Here is a 21,640-nt window from a genome sequence, read left to right on the forward strand (position 1 = left end):
CAGATAAGCGGACGGACGCATGGAAAATTGTTTCCTACGGGGAACGTAAATTGTAGCGAAACAAGACGACAACAGAACGACAAGAATGGAACTGCATCATGGAGACTCAGATGTTATTCAGTCTCCGCTCTCTCCCTTCCCAACCATTCTACGAGAGTACACCATCTCTCCCGTCCCAACCTAATATAAGAATCAGCGCCTGAGATCACATAGTTTTATACCACTTACACTTTATTCATTTTAATTAAAATTCATTATCGTTACATAACAAAGTATATTGTTTGCAGTGAGAGGAATCGTTTAATATTCTCTCTCAATGCACTAACACTTAAGCAAAACGAATTCAAACATTTAACGAACTCGAACACATATGTGTAAACGAGTTTACACATGCAAATTAAATACAGGAAAATTACCGAAGAGCAAGCGAGAATAAAACCGTTTATAACACTTTCGAACAATTTTATTGAAGTATATGTATGGATGTGCAAAATCAATCAGTTCACTTACCAAAAGGAACAAACGACAACAAAAACAAACACGCCAAATATACAGCGATACGACAGAGGCAATGAAAACTCAGCAAAGAGATTTTGTATTTTGCAAAACACACATACACCACAACCAGTCTTATAACCCTTATGTACGTACCTTTATTAACCCTTGATGATCCCACGTTGTTTGCGCAAACAGCAGGTCCTCACTGGAAATTTGGTGGAATTTTGTTATGTATACGCTATATTCCCGCTTTACACCATGACAATTGTGAATATACTTATGTACTTTTTAGGCAAAAATATTCAAGAATTTAAAATAAAAAAAAAAAAAAAAAAAAAAAAAAGACTAAAGAGCCGAACTCGAAATTTGTTTGAGCTTATTCCAAAAAAAATTACGCAAAGGCGTTTTTACATTACGAACATAAAAAAAATTATTTTAGAAAGATTAATTCTTACAGAAATAGATACATGTACATATATGTATCTACGTTGATACTATGTACGTAATTTTATAAAAATGAAGAAATATAGAAATATAAGTATGATGAAATGCCGGAGATTTATGTTGTATGTCTGGTTGTAAATTGGTAGTCAATATAGCTGTAAATAAATACGTGAATAATTTTGGAAATCCGTATTGTAAGTTAGGTATTGCTATGGTTTAAACTGATGCAGATGTGTATAGTTGTAAAGCTAAGTATTCAGCTGAGGTAACTTGTAGATAATCCTATAGAGAAAATAGGTCGCAATTTAGAACTTTGCACAGGGAGTTCCTTATATAGTAATATATAGATATACGTACCAAGAAGGTATTGTACAATGCACGAGTTATTGTGAGGAAAAAGTACATATATGGTAGGTGAAGCCACTAAATTTGGCTGAATTGGAGCACCTTCTTCAGCGAACCACCCTCATAAGGGAGTTGGCCATATTCGGCTGAAAATTACTTAACGCCACTTTATTTGTACTTCCTTTTTGGAATATATATAGCGTTTGTTTGCTTGCAAACAATTTAAAAAATTTTACTTGTGCACTTTAAAAACTTTCCACTTTAGAATATATTATTTATTGAAACTTCTTACACTAAGATGTGTTCTTTGGCACGACTTCGAACAAAATGGATGAGTCTAAGCAAACGTTAATCAGGCGTCACTTTTAAAATTGTATGCAATTCGTTCTTATTTTGCTGTAATGCTCTAAATGTGTTCGCCTTCCATGACATATAACTAATTATATGACAGGAATGCCTTTTATGTACAGTGGAGGTAAAAATTATTAAACCTGCATAGGATTCAAACATAGCACACATCACAAACACAAATTCTAACCTAAAGCTTGTCTACCGTTTGGAATTTGAAAATATGAGTGCTATATATGTAAAAAAAAACTGTAATAGTACGAACTAACCCAACGAACTTCTAGGTTAAGATTTATTCTGTGGTTTCACAGTGGTTGTATATCTTTACAGTGAAATGTTCCGAGTAACTTTCCGTCTTCGCCTTCCAATACATAGTACGCCGTACCTTGTTTACTTCGAACCCGCGCCTTGAGAAACGTAGGAGCTAACTTGCTATTGAAGTTCTTGCTTTGGTTACTCTGTGAGAAGTTTCTACGCAAAACCATCTGACCCTCCTTGAAAGAAATTGGTCTTGCCCGTAAATTGTAAATTCTCTCGTTTGTCTTGTAAGATTTTTGTATATTGGTACGCACGGTATCCCGAATTAATGAAAGGGTATTATGTCTTTGTTCCATACTTTGTACGCGGCCTTCTTCCAACATACCAAGATTACGAAGTAACTCATAATTGTTACCGTGTGTCATCATGTGTTGACCAAAGACAGCAAAATATGGGTTTGTTAATGTCGACTGATGAATGGAATTCCGCAAAGAGCAGTTGATGCTACTCAAGTGCTGGTCCCATTCACGCTGATCACCTTTGATGTAGGCGCGAAGTGCTGCATTTATGGAGCGATTGACGCGCTCCGAACTGTTACTTTGCGGAGAGTACGCAGCGGTACACACATGCTTAATGCCACATTTTGTCAAAAAGGTTTCAAATTCACCAGATTTGAACTGGCTGCCATTATCGCTTACCAGAACTTCCGGTACGCCAAATACGTCAAACACATGTTCCTTAAGAAAGTTGACAATAGGTGTCGTTGTGAACTTTTTCAAGGGGCAAAGGAAAGTAAATTTGGATAATTGGTCAAGAACTATCAAAATCCCTATATTTCCGTTCTTGGACCTCGGAAAAGGGCCGATCAAATCTATAAAAAGTCTTTGGAAAATGCGTTCCGTCGATACAAATTTTCCCATCAGAGGTCTCAGTGTTTTTGTCGGATGCTTTGTAGTCTTACACGTGACACATTTTCCTACGTAATCACGCACAGAGCGCAAAAGCCCTGGCCAAAAGAAAAATCGTCTAACACGCTCAACGGTCTTCGCTATGCCACCATGTGAGCTCGTGGGGTGGTCGTGTGCACTGCGTAAAATATCATCTCTCAAGCTTTCAGGTACAACGAGCTTCCAAGACGACTCTTGCTGTTCTACATCTCCTGTGTAGTATTCCGTACGGTGATATATGAAGTTTTCCCGAACTTCAAAATCAGGGTACTTATCTTTATTTACCAAGATCTTGTTCCGAAGATCTGCGTAGTTCGACTCACTAAAAGCTGTGGAAGAAAGGTCAATGATAGGTACATAGTCTGCATTTAAATCGGCTATGTTGACTTCGAACGCTCGCGAAAGAGCATCTGGTACTACATTGTTAGTACCTTTACGGTGTTCAATCCTAAACTTGAACGCTTGCAGCTTGAGAGCCCATCGTGCTAAACGACCGCTTAGATCTGATTGATTCATCAGCCATCGTAAACTCGCATGATCTGTTATTATTTTGAACTCTTGTCCTTCCACGTAAGACCGAAATTTCTTCACAGCTAAAACTGCTGCCAAACATTCTTGCTCAGTGACAGAATAGTTCCGCTGGGCCTTGTTCAATTTTTGAGACATATAAGCGATGGGAACTTCGTCTTCATTCTCATTTAACTGTGCGAGTACTGCTCCTACTCCGTTTTGGCTTGCGTCGCACTGTATAATAAACGGTTTTGTAAAATCAGGGTTAGCTAGAAACGGTGCTGACGTTAGTCGCTGTTTCAGTATGTCAAAAGATTCTTGTGCTTGTACGGTCCAATCAAAGGATTTATTCTTTTTGAGCAGTTCAGTCAGCGGTTGAGTCACGTCTGCAAAGTTTGCTATAAAGCGTCGATACCAGCCTGCCATTCCTAAGAAGCGGCGTAGCTGTCGCACTGATTGAGGTTGTGGAAAATCTACTATAGCCGAAACTTTTGATGGGTCTACTTTAAGTGTTCCATTACCCACAAGGTATCCCAGATATTTTACTTCTTTTAAACAAAATTTACTCTTGCCGACATTTATAGTAAGCCCTGCCTTACGTATCAATAATGCAACTTCTTGTAGTAACTCAACATGCGATGCAAAATCTTCTGAGACTATTAGAAGATCGTCCAAATACACAAATACCCGTTCTTTCAGGTTGTATGGAATTACCTTATCCATCAAGCGACACATCGTTTGAGGAGCGTTGCACAACCCAAACGGCATCACTTTAAATTGATAAAGAGGACGATTGGGAACTGTAAAAGCTGTCATTTCGCGCGACTTGGCCTCTAGTGGAATCTGCCAGAATGCGTCTTTTAGATCCAAGCTAGTAATAAATTCCGCACGAGGTAACCGGCTCAAAATACCGTCTATATGAGGTAATGGATACGCGTCTTTACGTGTTATTTCGTTAACTTTACGACTGTCCAAGCATAATCTAACCTTTCCTGGTTTTCTCACAAGCACTACCGGCGATGACCAAGCACTGCTTGACTCTTCAATTACTCCTAGTTTTAACATGCGCTCAATTTCTACTCCCATCAATTTTTCAATGGCTGGTGAGACAGGAAAATGTCTTTGCTTGATTGGCTTAGCAGTTCCTACGTCTATCTCATGTTCAAGCAATGTAGTCTTACCTAAACCATTCTCCTCGTAGGATGGAAAGCAACTAATGGCCGCATTGAGTTTACGTTGTTGTTCAACTGTCAGATCGTGATGGTTTTCATTAACAGTTGGTAATAAAGTTTCGCTTATTATATGAGGAGCTAGCTGGAACGTTTGCCAAAAATTTACTCCTAAGTATACGTCTTGTGACAAACTGGATATGATATAGAATTCTACGGGTTTTGTATCTTGCTTGTAAGTAGTCATTAACTCAACAACACCTTCTACATTTTGCCTTGTACCGTCTGCGGTTCGTGCAAAAGTTTTCAGTGGTTTAAATGCCAATTCATATTTCTTATTTATTATTTCCTCAGCTAATTTTCCCCCTATACAACTTATTGAAGCCCCCGAGTCTAATAACCCAAGCATGTCGAAGTTCATAATACGAATAGCTGCATACGGTCTAACATCTCCTGGCTTACAAATGATGCTCGATAATAATTGGTTACGTTTAACACCTATCTCTTTCCAAAATTCTTTAGCTCTAACTGCTGAACGCGTATGCTTAAAAATATGTTCGCGCCTAGTTTTATATTCCTTAAGACGTTCATGAAAAGGTTTGATAGGATGTACTCGTGGTAAATCCAATAAATCCTTTGTCACATTTGGTGGTCTTAAAACTTGTACTAATTCTGGCTCTGCGCTTGCAGAGGTTTCGGATGTTTGCGGTTGTCGTTGCAAACATCCCGTAGCGCGTTTCCCGACTTGTTACAATTTGGACAAGTTGGTAAAAAGAATGCTATTAACCCGCACCCATAACAAAACACACGCCGCGGCTTAATGCATTGTTTGTAATTGTGTCCCGCCTCGTCACAATTCCAACACTTCCTATTGGCTAAATCTGATACTGCTGATATTTCATCGGAAGCGTTGTTAACTTCCTCATTAATATCCACGTGTTTGACTTCCGAAATTTGTCTGCCTGGAACTCGAAATTGCTTAAAAGGAACTTTTTGTGCACCTTGCACAGTGTCAAAGAAATTTTCGCGTCTTAGGCAAGCACGACGTAAATCGTTGAGAGATGTAATGTCGAAATGTAATAATTCTAATCGCACATCAGGTTTGAGATTTTGTATTAAAGTTTCCACGAGCTCTCTTTCAGACAACGGAGTGCTTAGTGAATCACACAGACATAATACACCTTCTAGAAATTTTTCAAAAGGCTCATTCGGTTTTTGTTTCCTGTTGCGAATAGTTTCTTTAATGTCAAAATCTGTACGAATATCCCTAAAGTTTCTTTTCAGAGCATCACAGAATGAAAACCATTCAAATACTCCATTAGCGCGATGGTATCGCCAAAACCAATTTTTGGCCTTACCCTCAAACAAAATATGTGCGTTTTGGCAAAGGGCATCAAAGTCGCCACGTAATGATGACGTTGTTAATGCGTTCACCCTATAAATAAATTCGCTAACAGATATGCCCTGAGAAGAACCATCAAAAACTAATTTCCAATTTGAAATTATCTTAGCGATTCCACCTGCTGATAAAAACGTTTCTGCGCTTTGCGATCGAGCAGAACGCGTACGCGTAGCTTCTGTGTAGTAAGGTGTCGGATCAGCGGAAGATTGTCCTACCCTACTATTTTGTAAATTAACAGCTGTCCTGCCCTGACTGGGTAAATCATCGCGAGGTCGTGACTGATTTAGGTTCATCGCTGAAAAATTACCTTCTAAAGAATTTGTTAATAACCTTTCAATGGTATTTTGAATATCGCGTGTTACTAATTCTTGTTGTCGACGCACTACAGTTTCTACTACTTCTTCTATACGGTCAAGATCATTCTGTTGGGTCAGTCTATTTTGGTTCAATCGGTTAATGCGAGAATTACGATTTTGTCGACGCGATATGCTCGAATCCCCTGTGTTATTTACTTCACCATGTTCTAGTGAAGCCGTGTCTGACACTGCTAAACGTCTATGAGTGATTCGTCCCCCCATAGAAATGGGTTCTGATATGGGTTCTAGAGATATATTTTGTCCACCGTGATTGGTCATAAAATTACTATCAATTTGTCTGCGACAAAGTGGACAAGAATTGCTACTATATACCCACCTTGCTATACATTCTCCATGAAATCTGTGCTGACAAGGAGTAATTACCATGTCAGAATCCAACAAAGTTTCATTGCAAATGGTACACAATGAATCTTGTGCATCCTCTACTTCTAAATTTTCATCACTGCGATGAACAGGCATTTTGTTACAATCGCAAAAAAAATTGTTAATCAAACTAAAGATAAAAAAAAAATACCGAAGATTCTTCGACAAAGCTCACATTCACCGAAAATTATTTCCTTGTTAAATCTTTGAAGTATTATTGTTACTACAATCCGATTAAATTATGAATATCTTTATTATTTTCGATTTATAAAGTATTTGTTAAAATTTGTAGTTAAAATTATATATAAGTGCTTTTACTGCTAAATATGAATTCTTTCAGCAAAAATTTAATCCAAATAAAAAAATCTCGGTAATTTCTATGTGATCCCACGCTGACTTCCAGTGGCCGCCGTGTTCCCTTCTTCTCGTCTGCTTCGCGAATGAAAATAAAACAATTGTGTGCCAGATCTTTGCTAACTGCTATTATTTGCAAACACTCAACTTATCCAAAGCCGACCATATGTTTACAAAAGTATAACAGTTTGAGGAGATTGAAATTCAGAAGCAATTCAATGGTAGAGTGTAACAAACATATTACTTTAACTCTATTCCAAAAGAAAAGCAAATGAGGTCAATCACCCCAGTGAGAAATTGTTCGTCAAAATATGACTGAATGTGGTTAAGAAAACGGCCTCCGCATTTTAACCTAATTCCAACACTCTGTCACCCCTGACACTGATAAACAGATAAAATTTTATTCGGGTACCCGCGAAAGCGAGGGCCCCTAGTTGGGCGCCATTTTTATGTAATGTACCATGTCGGATCGCCAGATGTTACAGCGGCAGTGCAATGTTATACGGGCGTGCATGCTAGTTGGACCTGGTCTAAGCTCTTCGGCTGGGGTGGATACTTGTATAAACTATTCACACTGCATACATACATAAACATAATTTTCATGCACTTGATTTTCTTTTAATATAAAATCCTAATATAAACAACAGCAAATTACACGTCGGACAATAATCACAGACAACACAGAATACCAGATAAGCGGACGGACGCATGGAAAATTGTTTCCTACGGGGAACGTAAATTGTAGCGAAACAAGACGACAACAGAACGACAAGAATGGAACTGCATCATGGAGACTCAGATGTTATTCAGTCTCCGCTCTCTCCCTTCCCAACCATTCTACGAGAGTACACCATCTCTCCCGTCCCAACCTAATATAAGAATCAGCGCCTGAGATCACATAGTTTTATACCACTTACACTTTATTCATTTTAATTAAAATTCATTATCGTTACATAACAAAGTATATTGTTTGCAGTGAGAGGAATCGTTTAATATTCTCTCTCAATGCACTAACACTTAAGCAAAACGAATTCAAACATTTAACGAACTCGAACACATATGTGTAAACGAGTTTACACATGCAAATTAAATACAGGAAAATTACCGAAGAGCAAGCGAGAATAAAACCGTTTATAACACTTTCGAACAATTTTATTGAAGTATATGTATGGATGTGCAAAATCAATCAGTTCACTTACCAAAAGGAACAAACGACAACAAAAACAAACACGCCAAATATACAGCGATACGACAGAGGCAATGAAAACTCAGCAAAGAGATTTTGTATTTTGCAAAACACACATACACCACAACCAGTCTTATAACCCTTATGTACGTACCTTTATTAACCCTTGATGATCCCACGTTGTTTGCGCAAACAGCAGGTCCTCACTGGAAATTTGGTGGAATTTTGTTATGTATACGCTATATTCCCGCTTTACACCATGACAATTGTGAATATACTTATGTACTTTTTAGGCAAAAATATTCAAGAATTTAAAATAAAAAAAAAAAAAAAAAAAAAAAAAAAGACTAAAGAGCCGAACTCGAAATTTGTTTGAGCTTATTCCAAAAAAAATTACGCAAAGGCGTTTTTACATTACGAACATAAAAAAAATTATTTTAGAAAGATTAATTCTTACAGAAATAGATACATGTACATATATGTATCTACGTTGATACTATGTACGTAATTTTATAAAAATGAAGAAATATAGAAATATAAGTATGATGAAATGCCGGAGATTTATGTTGTATGTCTGGTTGTAAATTGGTAGTCAATATAGCTGTAAATAAATACGTGAATAATTTTGGAAATCCGTATTGTAAGTTAGGCATTGCTATGGTTTAAACTGATGCAGATGTGTATAGTTGTAAAGCTAAGTATTCAGCTGAGGTAACTTGTAGATAATCCTATAGAGAAAATAGGTCGCAATTTAGAACTTTGCACAGGGAGTTCCTTATATAGTAATATATAGATATACGTACCAAGAAGGTATTGTACAATGCACGAGTTATTGTGAGGAAAAAGTACATATATGGTAGGTGAAGCCACTAAATTTGGCTGAATTGGAGCACCTTCTTCAGCGAACCACCCTCATAAGGGAGTTGGCCATATTCGGCTGAAAATTACTTAACGCCACTTTATTTGTACTTCCTTTTTGGAATATATATAGCGTTTGTTTGCTTGCAAACAATTTAAAAAATTTTACTTGTGCACTTTAAAAACTTTCCACTTTAGAATATATTATTTATTGAAACTTCTTACACTAAGATGTGTTCTTTGGCACGACTTCGAACAAAATGGATGAGTCTAAGCAAACGTTAATCAGGCGTCACTTTTAAAATTGTATGCAATTCGTTCTTATTTTGCTGTAATGCTCTAAATGTGTTCGCCTTCCATGACATATAACTAATTATATGACAGGAATGCCTTTTATGTACAGTGGAGGTAAAAATTATTAAACCTGCATAGGATTCAAACATAGCACACATCACAAGTTTCACTTGGCTGTTGTCTGTAATGAAATCTTGCAAGTTAAATTTGATACACTTCCCGGTGTCCGAGCTGAAATTTTGCACACATGTATAACTTCGATGACAATGCAATATTACTTTGCGAGAATTCGATAAATTAATCGATAACAGAGTTATCGGTAAAGATTTCTGCTCACAAGCAATAAAAGCCTAACTCCCAGACAAACCCGGCCTAGCTACAGCGGTACCTATCCGTGGAGTCTGAGACTTAGGTGATTGTTGCTTGTAACCATAGATATTTATATTGCATATTAACGAACTGCGAGAATCACGGACACGAACCGCTGTAGCAATACCATGCCATTACTACGCGGGTAGGGGATTCACCATGCCATTTTAAATGAGAAAATTTTCTTACCACGCGGTGAATCCCACGCTTACTTCCATGTTCTTTGTTTAGAGGGATGATGAATAACGTATAGCGGCTCGATTTGTTTGTGTATACAACGAACGTAGAAGTTAGGCTGTTATTGCTAAATGTTGCATACTTTTCTGCGCACTTGATTTTGTTTTAAAGATTTTTGGCGATGGAATTTTAGCTAAGCGAATGTTGGAATTTTATTTTAAAACAGAGCAAAGATCTGCAATGAGTAGTTGTAAACGAGCGAGTACAAAAGATCTTCCTAAAATTTTGCCTAAGGTTCTTACATTTCTCAGACCCAGGCCGTTCTTATCATTCCTGCTTGCTGCTAATTAATTTGAAACCATTAGAGCTCAGAAGGTCAACCCTTTCCTTGTCTTTCATATTCGAAGTTGTTAATGGCGATATTGATTGCTCCTCTTTACGGCACGCGATTCATTTTCTTATTCCAACGAGGTCTCTTCGTTCTCATAACCCCTTTAATATTAAACATAAGTCTACTAACTATGCGATAAATGCTCCATTGTCGCGCTCTCTACGTGAACTTAATGAGATCTCTAATTCTATTATGCTTGATTTTTCTTATCCAAAGTCTATTTTTCTTAATTTACTTAATTCTCTTTTGTAGCTAGGCTTAGTTATTCGTTTTAGTCAGTAAGAACCATTATTGTTTTTGACCTTTCGGAAAAAATTAACTAAATAAATAAATAAATAAATAAATAAACTGAACGCGACATAGGCAAAGTCACAATAAAATATGATTTTAAGTTAGTTAACACTGCTTCAACTAACTTAGTCGCATTTTATTTCGATTATGAATATGCCCCAATATATTCGCATCATGATATAAAAAATCGTGTACTCATACTCAGTCAGGGTTATTTAAACGTAGCGATTCGTATCAGTAATTTGGTTGAGAGTCTTTTTCATCCTGACACCTCGTTAGCGTTGAACGCGAAAGATCTGACAACCGAAGATGCTGATATCCGAAGTGAAGTCACTTTTGGCAAACACATACGATATGTTTTCTCGAAAATCTGTATATTCATATGTATGTATGCATGTATTTAACGTTTTGTTGTTGCAAGAACACGTGAACATGTGTATGCACATATATACAAATTCATTTGAACGAGTTGAACAAAGGATGGGGCGCATTCCAAAAGCACAAATGCTGGCGAAGTTGATTAGTAATAACTTCTTGGAACGCACAGTTGCAACTTTACGACAAATTAGAGAGCATAACAATTGTCTGTTCCATTCACTCAACGTTTTTATCGATTGGTTGTTGACAGTTGGCTCAACGTATCGTTTCAAAAGCACTATTTCTTTCACTCAGCTGATAACTGATTAGCTGAGCTAGCAGTTGCGCTTTGAAATTCACCAATCGAAGCAAACGTTTGCCTCGTATTTCAATTAAAATTTCATACGAAAGCAGACCAAACACGAGAATAGTTCGTGAGAGACCGATGTCGCTTGTATCCATATGCATCATAGCTTATACCTACACATAAATTTTTGTATGTAAACGAATAGATCAGGCTAGCTGCGCTTGGTTGCTTTATACGTACTCATACTCAAATTGCTGCGGATATATTGAGTATCAAAAAAGATACCTGATGCCGATCTCTGCCACAGAGAAAATTTGTTAGTTATGAATGTGGATTTTTTCTGATTTATTATTAGTATTTATGACCCAATGCCAAGGTGAGCACGTGCCGAGGGCTGAATGATATGAGGGTGTATAAAAATTTCATATCGCTAACGTTACGCCTCAGAGTACCAGGGCGAACCCTGTTGTACAGAAGCCCTTATCCCTCTACAATGAACCTCTGGGGGGATGGACCGTTTTTGTCCTATACTCGTGGGAACAAAATGAACAAAAATAAAATTAAAGAAAAAATAAGCTTTTATTATTGGTTAATAAAATTAACTAAAAATAAAATTAAAAAAAAATTTTTTTTTTTTAAATAAGCTTTTATTATTGGTTAATAAAATTAACTAAAAAGTAAATACAATAAAGAAAAAAAATTTTTTTTTAAATAAGCTTTTATTATTGGTTAATAAAATTAAGTAAAAAGTAAAAAATAAATTGACTGCAAAGAAATATAACACTATAAGTTCATTGTAACCTTTAACGATAATTAGGCTTCTTCGTCTGCGACAAAAATATTCCATATTGTACATAATTATATATTTTTAACATTAAAATTTTACACCTAAATTATTAAATCTTACAGTTTATATCACAGTCCTAATTGTTCTTACAAAAGCCTGTTAAATTTTGATGGCATAATTAAGAACATTTAGGACTTCCTTTTCTTGCTATCACTAATCACTAATATCAAACTTATAACGAAATTCTTTAGAATTTTATATTCTGCTTTCCGGGTAAATACAAAAAGAAACAAAAAAATTAAATAAATGTGGAACTGTAATTATGCATGCTTGTACCAATATTTCTTATGATATCGTTGTTTTATTTTTTACTGCAGATTTTAGATGAAGTTTATAATATTTTAAATTATATAAGAAATACACCCCGCCTAGAACGGCCTTATCGCGTTACCGATGAATTATTTGATCTCTCTACAATGGCCATGGAATACTTCAGAGATCGCATTGAACAAACTTTGCCTGATATTGCTTATTTTAATAAGGACTTTTTTAAATTGCCCACTACAACAAAAAGACGTAAGTGATTTTACTTTGTTTTGTCAGAGTTTTGCATCTTTAAATTGGTATCAATAATAATTTTTATTTATCATTTTCAGCTGCTTTGGTAACCTCCGTCGATCATGCTGACAGCGCCTCGTCTTCACCACCCCAAAGCAATATGGTATTGCGCAAGGGTATACGCAAAATTAAGCAGGGTATGAAAATTTATAACAATCAATTATCTGTATTGCGTAACGAGTTGCGAAACTGTAAACGAAAATCATCCGAACAAGGCAAACAAATTGCAGAGCAACAAAAATTATTAGGCGAACAGCAGAAACAAACATTGGAATATGCAAATCGTTTAGATGAGAATGATAAGAAGAATGAAGAAATGGCACGAAAATTTTCTACTTTGTTGCAGGTATGTAAATCATAGGGGGGCAATCCATCATTTGCAACAACAATGAACATGCAAAGTTAAAGTTATTGTTCTCATCAGTAATTTCTCGGGTGGGTGTTGGCCCAAACTTTTTGTTTCTTTTGAATGGTTTGAACCGTAAGCAGAGAAGTAATATCCCCATTTTCCGAAGTTAACTTCCAAGTAATTTAGTAATTTATTGAACTAAAAATAAATTTAACAAGTAGGGAAGGCTAAGTTCGGGTGTAACCGAACAATACATACTCAGCTGAGCTTTGGAGACACAATAAGGGAAAATCACCATGTAGGGTAACCCTGGAATATGTTTGTATGACATGGGTATCAAATGGAGGGTATTAAAGAGTATTTTAAAAGGGAGTAGGCCATAGTTGTATATGTGAAATCCTTTTCGAGAAATCGACCAATATATGTAATACCACGAACAGTATTCCATGATTCCAATCCCTTTCATCCCTTTTTTCGTATTTGGTATAGAATTATTTAATTTTTTCATTTTTCGAAATTTTCGACATCGAAAAAGTGGGCGTGGTCATAGTCGGATTTCGCCCATTTTTATACCAAGATAAAAGTGAGTTCAGATAAGTACGTGAACTAAGTCTAGTAAATATATATCGATTTTTGCTCAAGTTATCGTGTTAACGGCCGAGCGGAAGGACAGACGGTCGACTGTGTATAAAATCTGGGCGTGGCTTCAACCGATTTCGCCCATTTTCACAGAAAAGAGGTACCGCCATAAAAGATGCCCTAACCAAATTTTACAAGGATTGGTAAATTTTTGTTCGACTTATGGCATTCAAAGTATTGTAGAAAAATTAAATCAAAAAGGGCAGAGCCACGCCCATTTTGGAATTTTCTTTTATTTTTGTATTTTGTTGCACCATATCATTACTGGAGTTGAATGTTGACATAATTTACTTATATACTATAAAGATATAAAATTTTTTGTTAAAATTTGACTTTTAAATTTTTTTTAAAGTGGACGTGTTCGTCATCCGATTTTGCTAGTTTTTATTTAGCACACATATAGTAATAAGAGTATCGTTGCTTCCAAATTTCATCATGATATCTTCAACGCCTGCTAAATTAAAGCTTGCAAAACTTTTAAATTACCTTCTTTTAAAAGTGGGCGGTGCCACGCCCATTGTTCAAAACTTCACTAATTTTCTATTCTGCGTCATAAGGTCAACCCATCTACCAAGTTTCATCGCTTTATCCGTCTTTGGTAATGAATTATCGCACTTTTTCGGTTTTTCGTAATTTTCGATATCGAAAAAGTAGGCGTGGTTATGTCCGATTTCATTCATTTTAAACCGCGATCTGAGATTTCAGACTTGTGTGTTGCCACAATTAGATGATACCTCAAAATTTACTGACACGGCTAAATTAATTTCTTTTTTCGCCCAGATCATTTTGAAGTCTATATCTATCTCTTTTACATTATGCCGTTACGGATTACCGTTATGCGAACAAAGTAAATATTGTCTGTGAGCTCTGCTCAGCTGAGTATAAAAAAAATAATGTGGTCTGCCTTCCTTTTTATTTGAATTACATACATTATTTTCTTTTCAAGCAGACTGTAGACTGGAGAGCTACAACGGCTACACAAGATCGTATAGTACACAGATGGCTCGAAGACGCCAGAGGGGATTGGAGCCGGTGTCTTCGAACCCAGAGCCAAAATATAAGTACCTCTGGTAGCAAACCCGAGCATTTTTCAAGCGGAAGTATTCGGCGCTGACCTGATCCTCCAGCACAGATACTCAAATGAAACAATTGCCATACTCAGTGACAGTCAGGACGCACTCAGGGCAATTCCGGCATTCGAAATAAAGTCAGCACTGGTCCTTGAGTGCGTAGAAAAGCTGAACCAATTAGGAGCACACAACGTAGTACTGTTGGCCTTGGTCCCTGGCCACAGGGGAGGAGTAGAGGGTAATTAGTAGGCGGACAACCTGGCGAAAGAGGCAGCAACTGCTCGACCCATCGGTCCCGAGCCGTTCCTGCCAGTTGACCCACTGGAAATTAGGGGGCATTTATTAGTAGAAGAAAGGGAGAGAGAGAAGAACACTGCTACAACAACAACAACAGAGAAGAACACTGGTGCAATACGTCAGGTTTGAGACAATCTAAGTTGCTTTTTGAAGGTTATAGCACAAATCGTTATAGGGAAATAATAGGCCTCTCGAAAGATAACCTAAGAATCCTAGCTGTTATTCTTACAGGACATTATAGACTGAACAACCATATGCAGAAACTGGGCATAGTATCGAATAACACATGCAGATTTTGTGATCGATCAGCAGCGACGCCGGACCATATCCTCCAGGAATGCGACGCAATCTCAAGATTCAGGCTAAGTTTATGGGCTCACTATGGCCAGAGCATTCCCATATTCAATCCCTCAAGCCAAGATAACTGCTAGGGTTGATCAAGGATATGCATATGCTGGTAATTAGATGTACTCACTTGCATATGCTTGAATATGCATATGCGACACATGAATTCATTTTGATAGATATGCCTGTCGTAAGCGGCGACTAAAATACCCAATTGACGGGTGGGTGGGTGATCTCGTGGGTGCGGGGTGGCCTAGAAGGTTCAATATGGTCATATTAAATCGTTTGTTAATGGTGCTTGTAACCGTAACGTACCGGATCTATAGCGGGAAAAGGACTATAAACATCAATAACATTCGCCAAAACCTTCGGGGAGTGTCTGTGTCGCTACAACGACAACAACAACAATTGATACGCTGATTTCGAAACTGATATCAGAATTGGCCTAACGGGACGTAAGGTATTGTGACGAATATTAGCATCACTAAGCTGTTAGTAAATAATCAGACAATAACAAAAAAAATGAAGCAGCCACTCTTATGTACATGTACACTTTAAAGCTAGCAGCACTTATGTAGAAGGCGACGAAGAGCAATCTCATACACACAGATGTAGCCATCAGACGAAGTAGTTACACATACACACGCATATGGCTATAAACTACAAACATACATGTACTTATATAGCTGATAACTAACCAAGCAGGAGATACAAAAGTTCTAGAAGGTGAAACGTCTAGACCTTAGGAGAAATATGCGACCGAAGCAGCAGAGAGTATAAAAGCAGCGCAAGCTGAGGGATGACTAATCAGTTTGATTTAAACACGCTTTTAGTTGCGAAGTGCAGTAATCTAAATAAACACCAGTTTGCAATACTGAATATTGGAGTGGTTTATTCAATAGTTTCGTTAGAATTCGTTACAATATATATTAGGGTTTGGTTCAATACCTAGCCGAGTGTTGTATATAGTGTTATTATTTTGTATCTTTGTAGTAATTTTTATTATTATATATTTTCTTCATTTTTCACAGGAACTGAATAAGTGCAAAACTGAGTTGCAATATTGGCGCTCTAAAAGTCCAGCCATTCCAATTTGTACAGCATGTGGTCAAAAATTAGCGCCTCTATTGCCGCCACCAGAAGATTTCCAAGCATTGGTCAATCAGGGTGTTAAACCAGAGGATATACTACTCAATCTGAGTGATGATACAGATCTAGAAAACGATGTCGATAACACGGCCGAGTCTCACAGATCAGTAACAACAACAACAGTTACATCAACGCAAGCGTCACAAGCTTCCGTTTTCGCTTATCCCGATAGGGGTACCACAGCTAAATTATTGTCTATTAGCAATACAGTGACAAAAAATCAGCTCAAGCGTCAGCATTGCAACACCAATTCATTATGCATAGTGACCAGCAATGTATTATGCAAGGATGGCGGTGGCAATGTCAGCAGCACCTTTCAGAATTATGCTAGTAGCAGCCATGGTGGCATAAGTGGCAGTTGCAGCAACTCTCAGCTATATGGTGGAAATAGTGACAATCAATCAGGTAATTGTAATGGAGCAACGCATCGTAATTCAAATCAAATGTGTGGCAGCGATGCGGAAAATGGCAATGCTATAGAAAATTATCGTGCCGATGATGTTAAAAACCAGCTATTGCCAAGCGAAATGACAAATCGTTTGAGTTATTCGCGCGGTAGCAATATTATACGTACGGCAGCAAGTGCCGGATGTAGCCACAATAGCTGGTGTAATCAGCAAATAGATAGAGAGCAGCAAGCCACAACATCATTAGCTGTCAAGAATATTAGTGAAGAGGCTGCTAGCTGTGAGCTGAATATTGATGGCGGTGGTGGACGAGCAACAAAACAAGCTTATTTGAACACCACTAACAATGGCGCAAATGCTAAATGTACACATGTTGTTGGTATGCGATCGCATAGAAGTGTGATCGTTAGTCCAGCTATGCTTTCAGCCAACAAAGTTACACAAGATAATGTCAATGTTGGTGCATTGAGTTGGCCAGCAGCAACAGTGACGACAAGTATGCAGCAGTGCAACAATTCATCGACGCTACAGCAGGCTGGTGGAGGTGTGACGATTGGCTGCTTGATTGCTGGAAAACAAAATGGTGGTGGTGGCGGTGATGGCGGCAGTAGTAGCAGTGGTGAAGAAACGGCTGTGGAGCATGTGATCAATTTGCAGGGCATCACGTCACACGAAACAAAAAAAGCACGTAGAGTACAAAAAGCCACGAGATCTTTAAATGGTAGTGGCAAACGCAGTAAATAATAACAACAATAAAAATAAGCAAATAATATTAAATTTAATGATAATATGAAAATACTTTTAATGTAACACTTTTACTGTAGCATTTTTCTTTTTTACAATTCGAATACGCATGCATACATACATATTAGGGCTGAGACTGTCCGAATATTCGAATATCCGGATATCCATCCGGATATCAGTTGACACGTATAAAATCCGGACGGCATCAATATACGGTTAATATTCGTTTGTGAAACTATCCGGATGTCCGGATTTATGAAGATCCGGTTAATAACCGTATTTTTGGATATCCAGTGAAAGCAACAAAGTGATGTACCATATATATGTTTATTTAACATTAATAACAATAAATTCGTGGGGCATTGAAATCAATTAACAGCATTTTTTCACAATGTAAACAAATGGCACTGTTCTTATTTTCACTTGTTTGTAAAATTGTAGCTTTTTAATTTTTGATGTTGATTTAATAATCTACAAACATATTTTGTGAATAATTTTTCGATGCTTGCTTCGTTCAATTCTGATATGCAGATATTCAACTTTTATATTCCAGTATCCGGACATACGGATATCCGGATTTTCCGTTTACGTATCCGTATAGCCGAGCAGCACATATCCGGATTTCCCATTTGTGAATCCGGATAGCCGCATTTTTTGCTTAGCTATCCGGTTTATCCGGATAGTTGAAAAATCCGGATGCCTAATACATATATAAATAATAAGAGGAGTGAAAAGAAGAAAAGATGGAAATGAAAAAAAAAAAACATTACATAAATCATAAATGAAATGCATGTGCGCGCGGCAGCTGTAACAAAACCGCCAGCTAGCGGTAACAAAACCCAATATTTCCTTTAATGGCTGAAAATGCCTTAAAACGAAATATTACAGCCGCGCATTCGCTACACAGTTTTCGATTTATCACAAAAAGAGAAAATTATCACAAAGTAAAAAGCAGGAATAGCATTAACAGGCAATACTTTGCAGTTAGTTTTGTGCTTTTCTATTATAAAAACCCACACAAATACTTACGTTTAGCTATAATTTATTACAGTTACATATGCACTTATTTAGTAGGCCTGGACGTACACACATGCATATTTGCATATTCGAATACTTAAACAAAATATCAGATTATTCGAAATTTATATTTTTCTCTTCAAATTTGGAACTTGATTCGAAGCTTAATTATATCCGAAACGCATTGATGTAAAGTTGCTGTAAAGGTTACGAATCGGCTTATTACTTTTGTTAAATGGTTTCGAAAATATTATTCACACTTAGCAGAGAGCTACAAAGTGTAAAAAATTTAGTAAATATGTTGCTCTAATTCGATAAGCGAGTTCGATGAAATTCACTTTCGAATCGAGTTACCGAATTGCGCGCGCATGTTGCAAACATTGTTTCATATATTCGAAAACATGTATTTTTAATTGAAACCAATAACAAAAGCAATTTAAAGTAAACATAAAAATAAGTAATAGGCATGGATATTAGACTGGCTCGATTTATTAACCGATATCGCGCCATTGATTTTTCGATAAGATTTGGGCTCAGGGAAAAAGTTCCACTACGCATACCCAAAAAAATTACTTTCGAGCCTGCGAAAAAAAAAAATGGTGAAGGGGTAAATTTTACCAAAACACTCCCAAAACCCAAAAAGATTTTTTTTGTTTCAAAAAACTGTTGTGAAAACGTTGGCGATAACAGTTTTTTGAAAAAAAAAAAAAATATATATATATATATCTTTTGGGGTTTCAGGAGTGTTTTGGTCGAAAATTTACCATTTTTTTCGCAAGCTCGAAAATTATCTTTTTGGCTATGCGTAGTGGAACTTTTTTCCTGAGCCCATATCCTATCGAAAAATCGATAGCGCGATATCGGTTAACTTTCGTCCATACAAATCGACCCAGGATATTCATATACATATACGGATACGCCTACAATATTCAAATAAAAATTACCCAGTACTAATGTTGCAAATGTCGTGATAATTTAATTTATTTATTTGAAATTTTGTATTGAAAATTATTTCCTATATAGATTTTCTTTCAGCAAAATCTTCTAAAATCTTCAACTCAACTGTGCACTTACATATAAATAACACACAGACATATAGTTATATACTCATATAGCATACATGTATGTATAATACATTTTTTCAAAGGCAAGAAGCAAAGAAATAAAAAATGTCCATATGTTAAAAGCATTAAAGTAAACAATTAAACAAAAAAAAAAAATACACCAATATGCATTTTGCAATTTAATGGTTGATAAAAAAATCAAAAGGCAATGAATATATGTAGATCAGTGGTGCACTCTAGAGCTTCGTAGAGCTTCAGAAAACTATTCGGCGTTCACTTACATGACGTGTAAGCGGAGCTATTCTTTAAAGCAAGCAATCGGTTTTAGTTTGCACTTAAAGCATTTTTCCAACAACAACAACAACAAGAAAGGGATTCAAGCGAATGATAAGTGCAATACAAAGCGTTATAGCTTCAAAGCTTCCGCAACCCAATTGTAAACCTCACCTACGCGAGGGGAATGCTGTTACAAATATGAATGTATTATACACATACTAACCAGGGGAGGCTCTGGCGAACCCAAGTTCCTAATGGAGCTACAGGGTGGGGGAGGGGGCGTTATGGCCTAGAAGGTTTAATGTGGTTATATTAATCGTTCACGAGATGGTCAGGGTAGTTACCGGAACGCACCGGTTCTGTATCCGACAAAGGACCAACAACAACGTTAACACTCCCCAAAACCTTCGGGGAGTGTCTTTATCGTTAATACAACAACAACTACAAACAAAGTTACGTTTGTATTCGACGCTCTGCCGGCTTTGTGTACCACTGATGTAGATACACAGCAGACTCTTGCGAACTATATGTATGTATATTTAAAAAAAATTATACATACTTTAATGCAAAAACAAAAAATTATAAAAAAAAAAAAATGTTTTAGATGCGCCTACATTTTAGAATTGGTTTAAAATCAATATCCAGCCAATAAATGTACAAACAACAAAATATTAATTCGTAATGTTGCTTGTTATATTTTTAATTTTATCAATAACATTATTGTATACATACATATGTATGTAAATCGTTGATGAAATGTAGCAGAAATGTAGACGAATGAGTGGAAGAAAGTAATATCAGGCATGTGCTACAATTCACTTTTGAAAGAAATGGCGTATTGAGCCCGGTAAATTTAAATAGGCTCAACACATGATTTCGCTCAAAAGTTAACACAACAATTCGAAAGTGAATTGCAGCACATGCCGGTATATCTCAAAAATGTTGGAATAGGCCCCATATCACCTTAGACTAACAAAATTGCTTCTATCTTTAAAAAGAGAGGACTGTAGACTCATGACGGGTATTCTGACTGGACACTGCCTTCTGGCGTCACATGCCTCTAAATTAGGCTTGGCCAGTGATAGCAGATGTAGGAAGCGCGGGTTGGAGGGGGAAACGATCGAGCACGTTCTATGCTCGTGCCCTGCACTTGCCAGGCTAAGACTCCAGCTATTAGGAGTGATACAGCTGTCAGATCTAGAAGCAGCAAGTGGCTTAAGTCCTATGAAGCTTCTAGTATTTGCCAAGAGGACGGAGTTATTTTATAATATAGGTCCTAGAACCTATCTCAAATTATGCTTGTTGAATCATCATCGCCCTATAACATAGTTTTGCTTAGAAATGCCCGATTTCAATATATGTATTATACTAGAGTAGCCGACAGACTTTGTTTTTTCTGAAAATTGGGTTTCTCACAAAAGTGAGCCTCGCTTCCCCTTCTCTTCTACTTTAGCTTCCATTTTTCTTATTATTCATGTCCATCCCTTATTCCATTTTTCTTCCTCCCACTCCCGAGCCCATTCCCATTCTCACTTTAACTACCATCCCCACTCCCACTTCTACATCGTTTCCATTTGCAATTGAGTAAAGGGCTAATGAAATTCGAAAAGTTAAATGAGTTTCGAAAAAAGTT

The 21,640-nt window shown here is 36.8% G+C and overlaps 1 protein-coding gene across 3 annotated transcripts in view; it reads left to right on the top strand.

Annotated features, from left to right (window-relative positions):
* LOC137243673 (uncharacterized) overlaps positions 1-19,889 on the top strand; it is a 43,825-nt gene extending 23,936 nt beyond the window's left edge. For all 3 annotated transcript variants that reach the window (XM_067771621.1, XM_067771619.1, XM_067771620.1), the window contains exons 5-7: positions 12,410-12,608; positions 12,689-12,996; positions 16,382-19,889. In XM_067771621.1, the coding sequence (XP_067627722.1) occupies positions 12,410-12,608; positions 12,689-12,996; positions 16,382-17,650 (1,776 nt within the window). In that variant the 3' untranslated portion in view covers positions 17,651-19,889. The remainder of the gene's footprint in view (positions 1-12,409; positions 12,609-12,688; positions 12,997-16,381) is intronic.
* Positions 19,890-21,640: the final 1,751 nt, after the last annotated feature.

Source organism: Eurosta solidaginis, chromosome 3, assembly GCF_040869045.1.
Source record: "Eurosta solidaginis isolate ZX-2024a chromosome 3, ASM4086904v1, whole genome shotgun sequence".
NCBI lineage: Eukaryota > Metazoa > Arthropoda > Insecta > Diptera > Tephritidae > Eurosta > Eurosta solidaginis.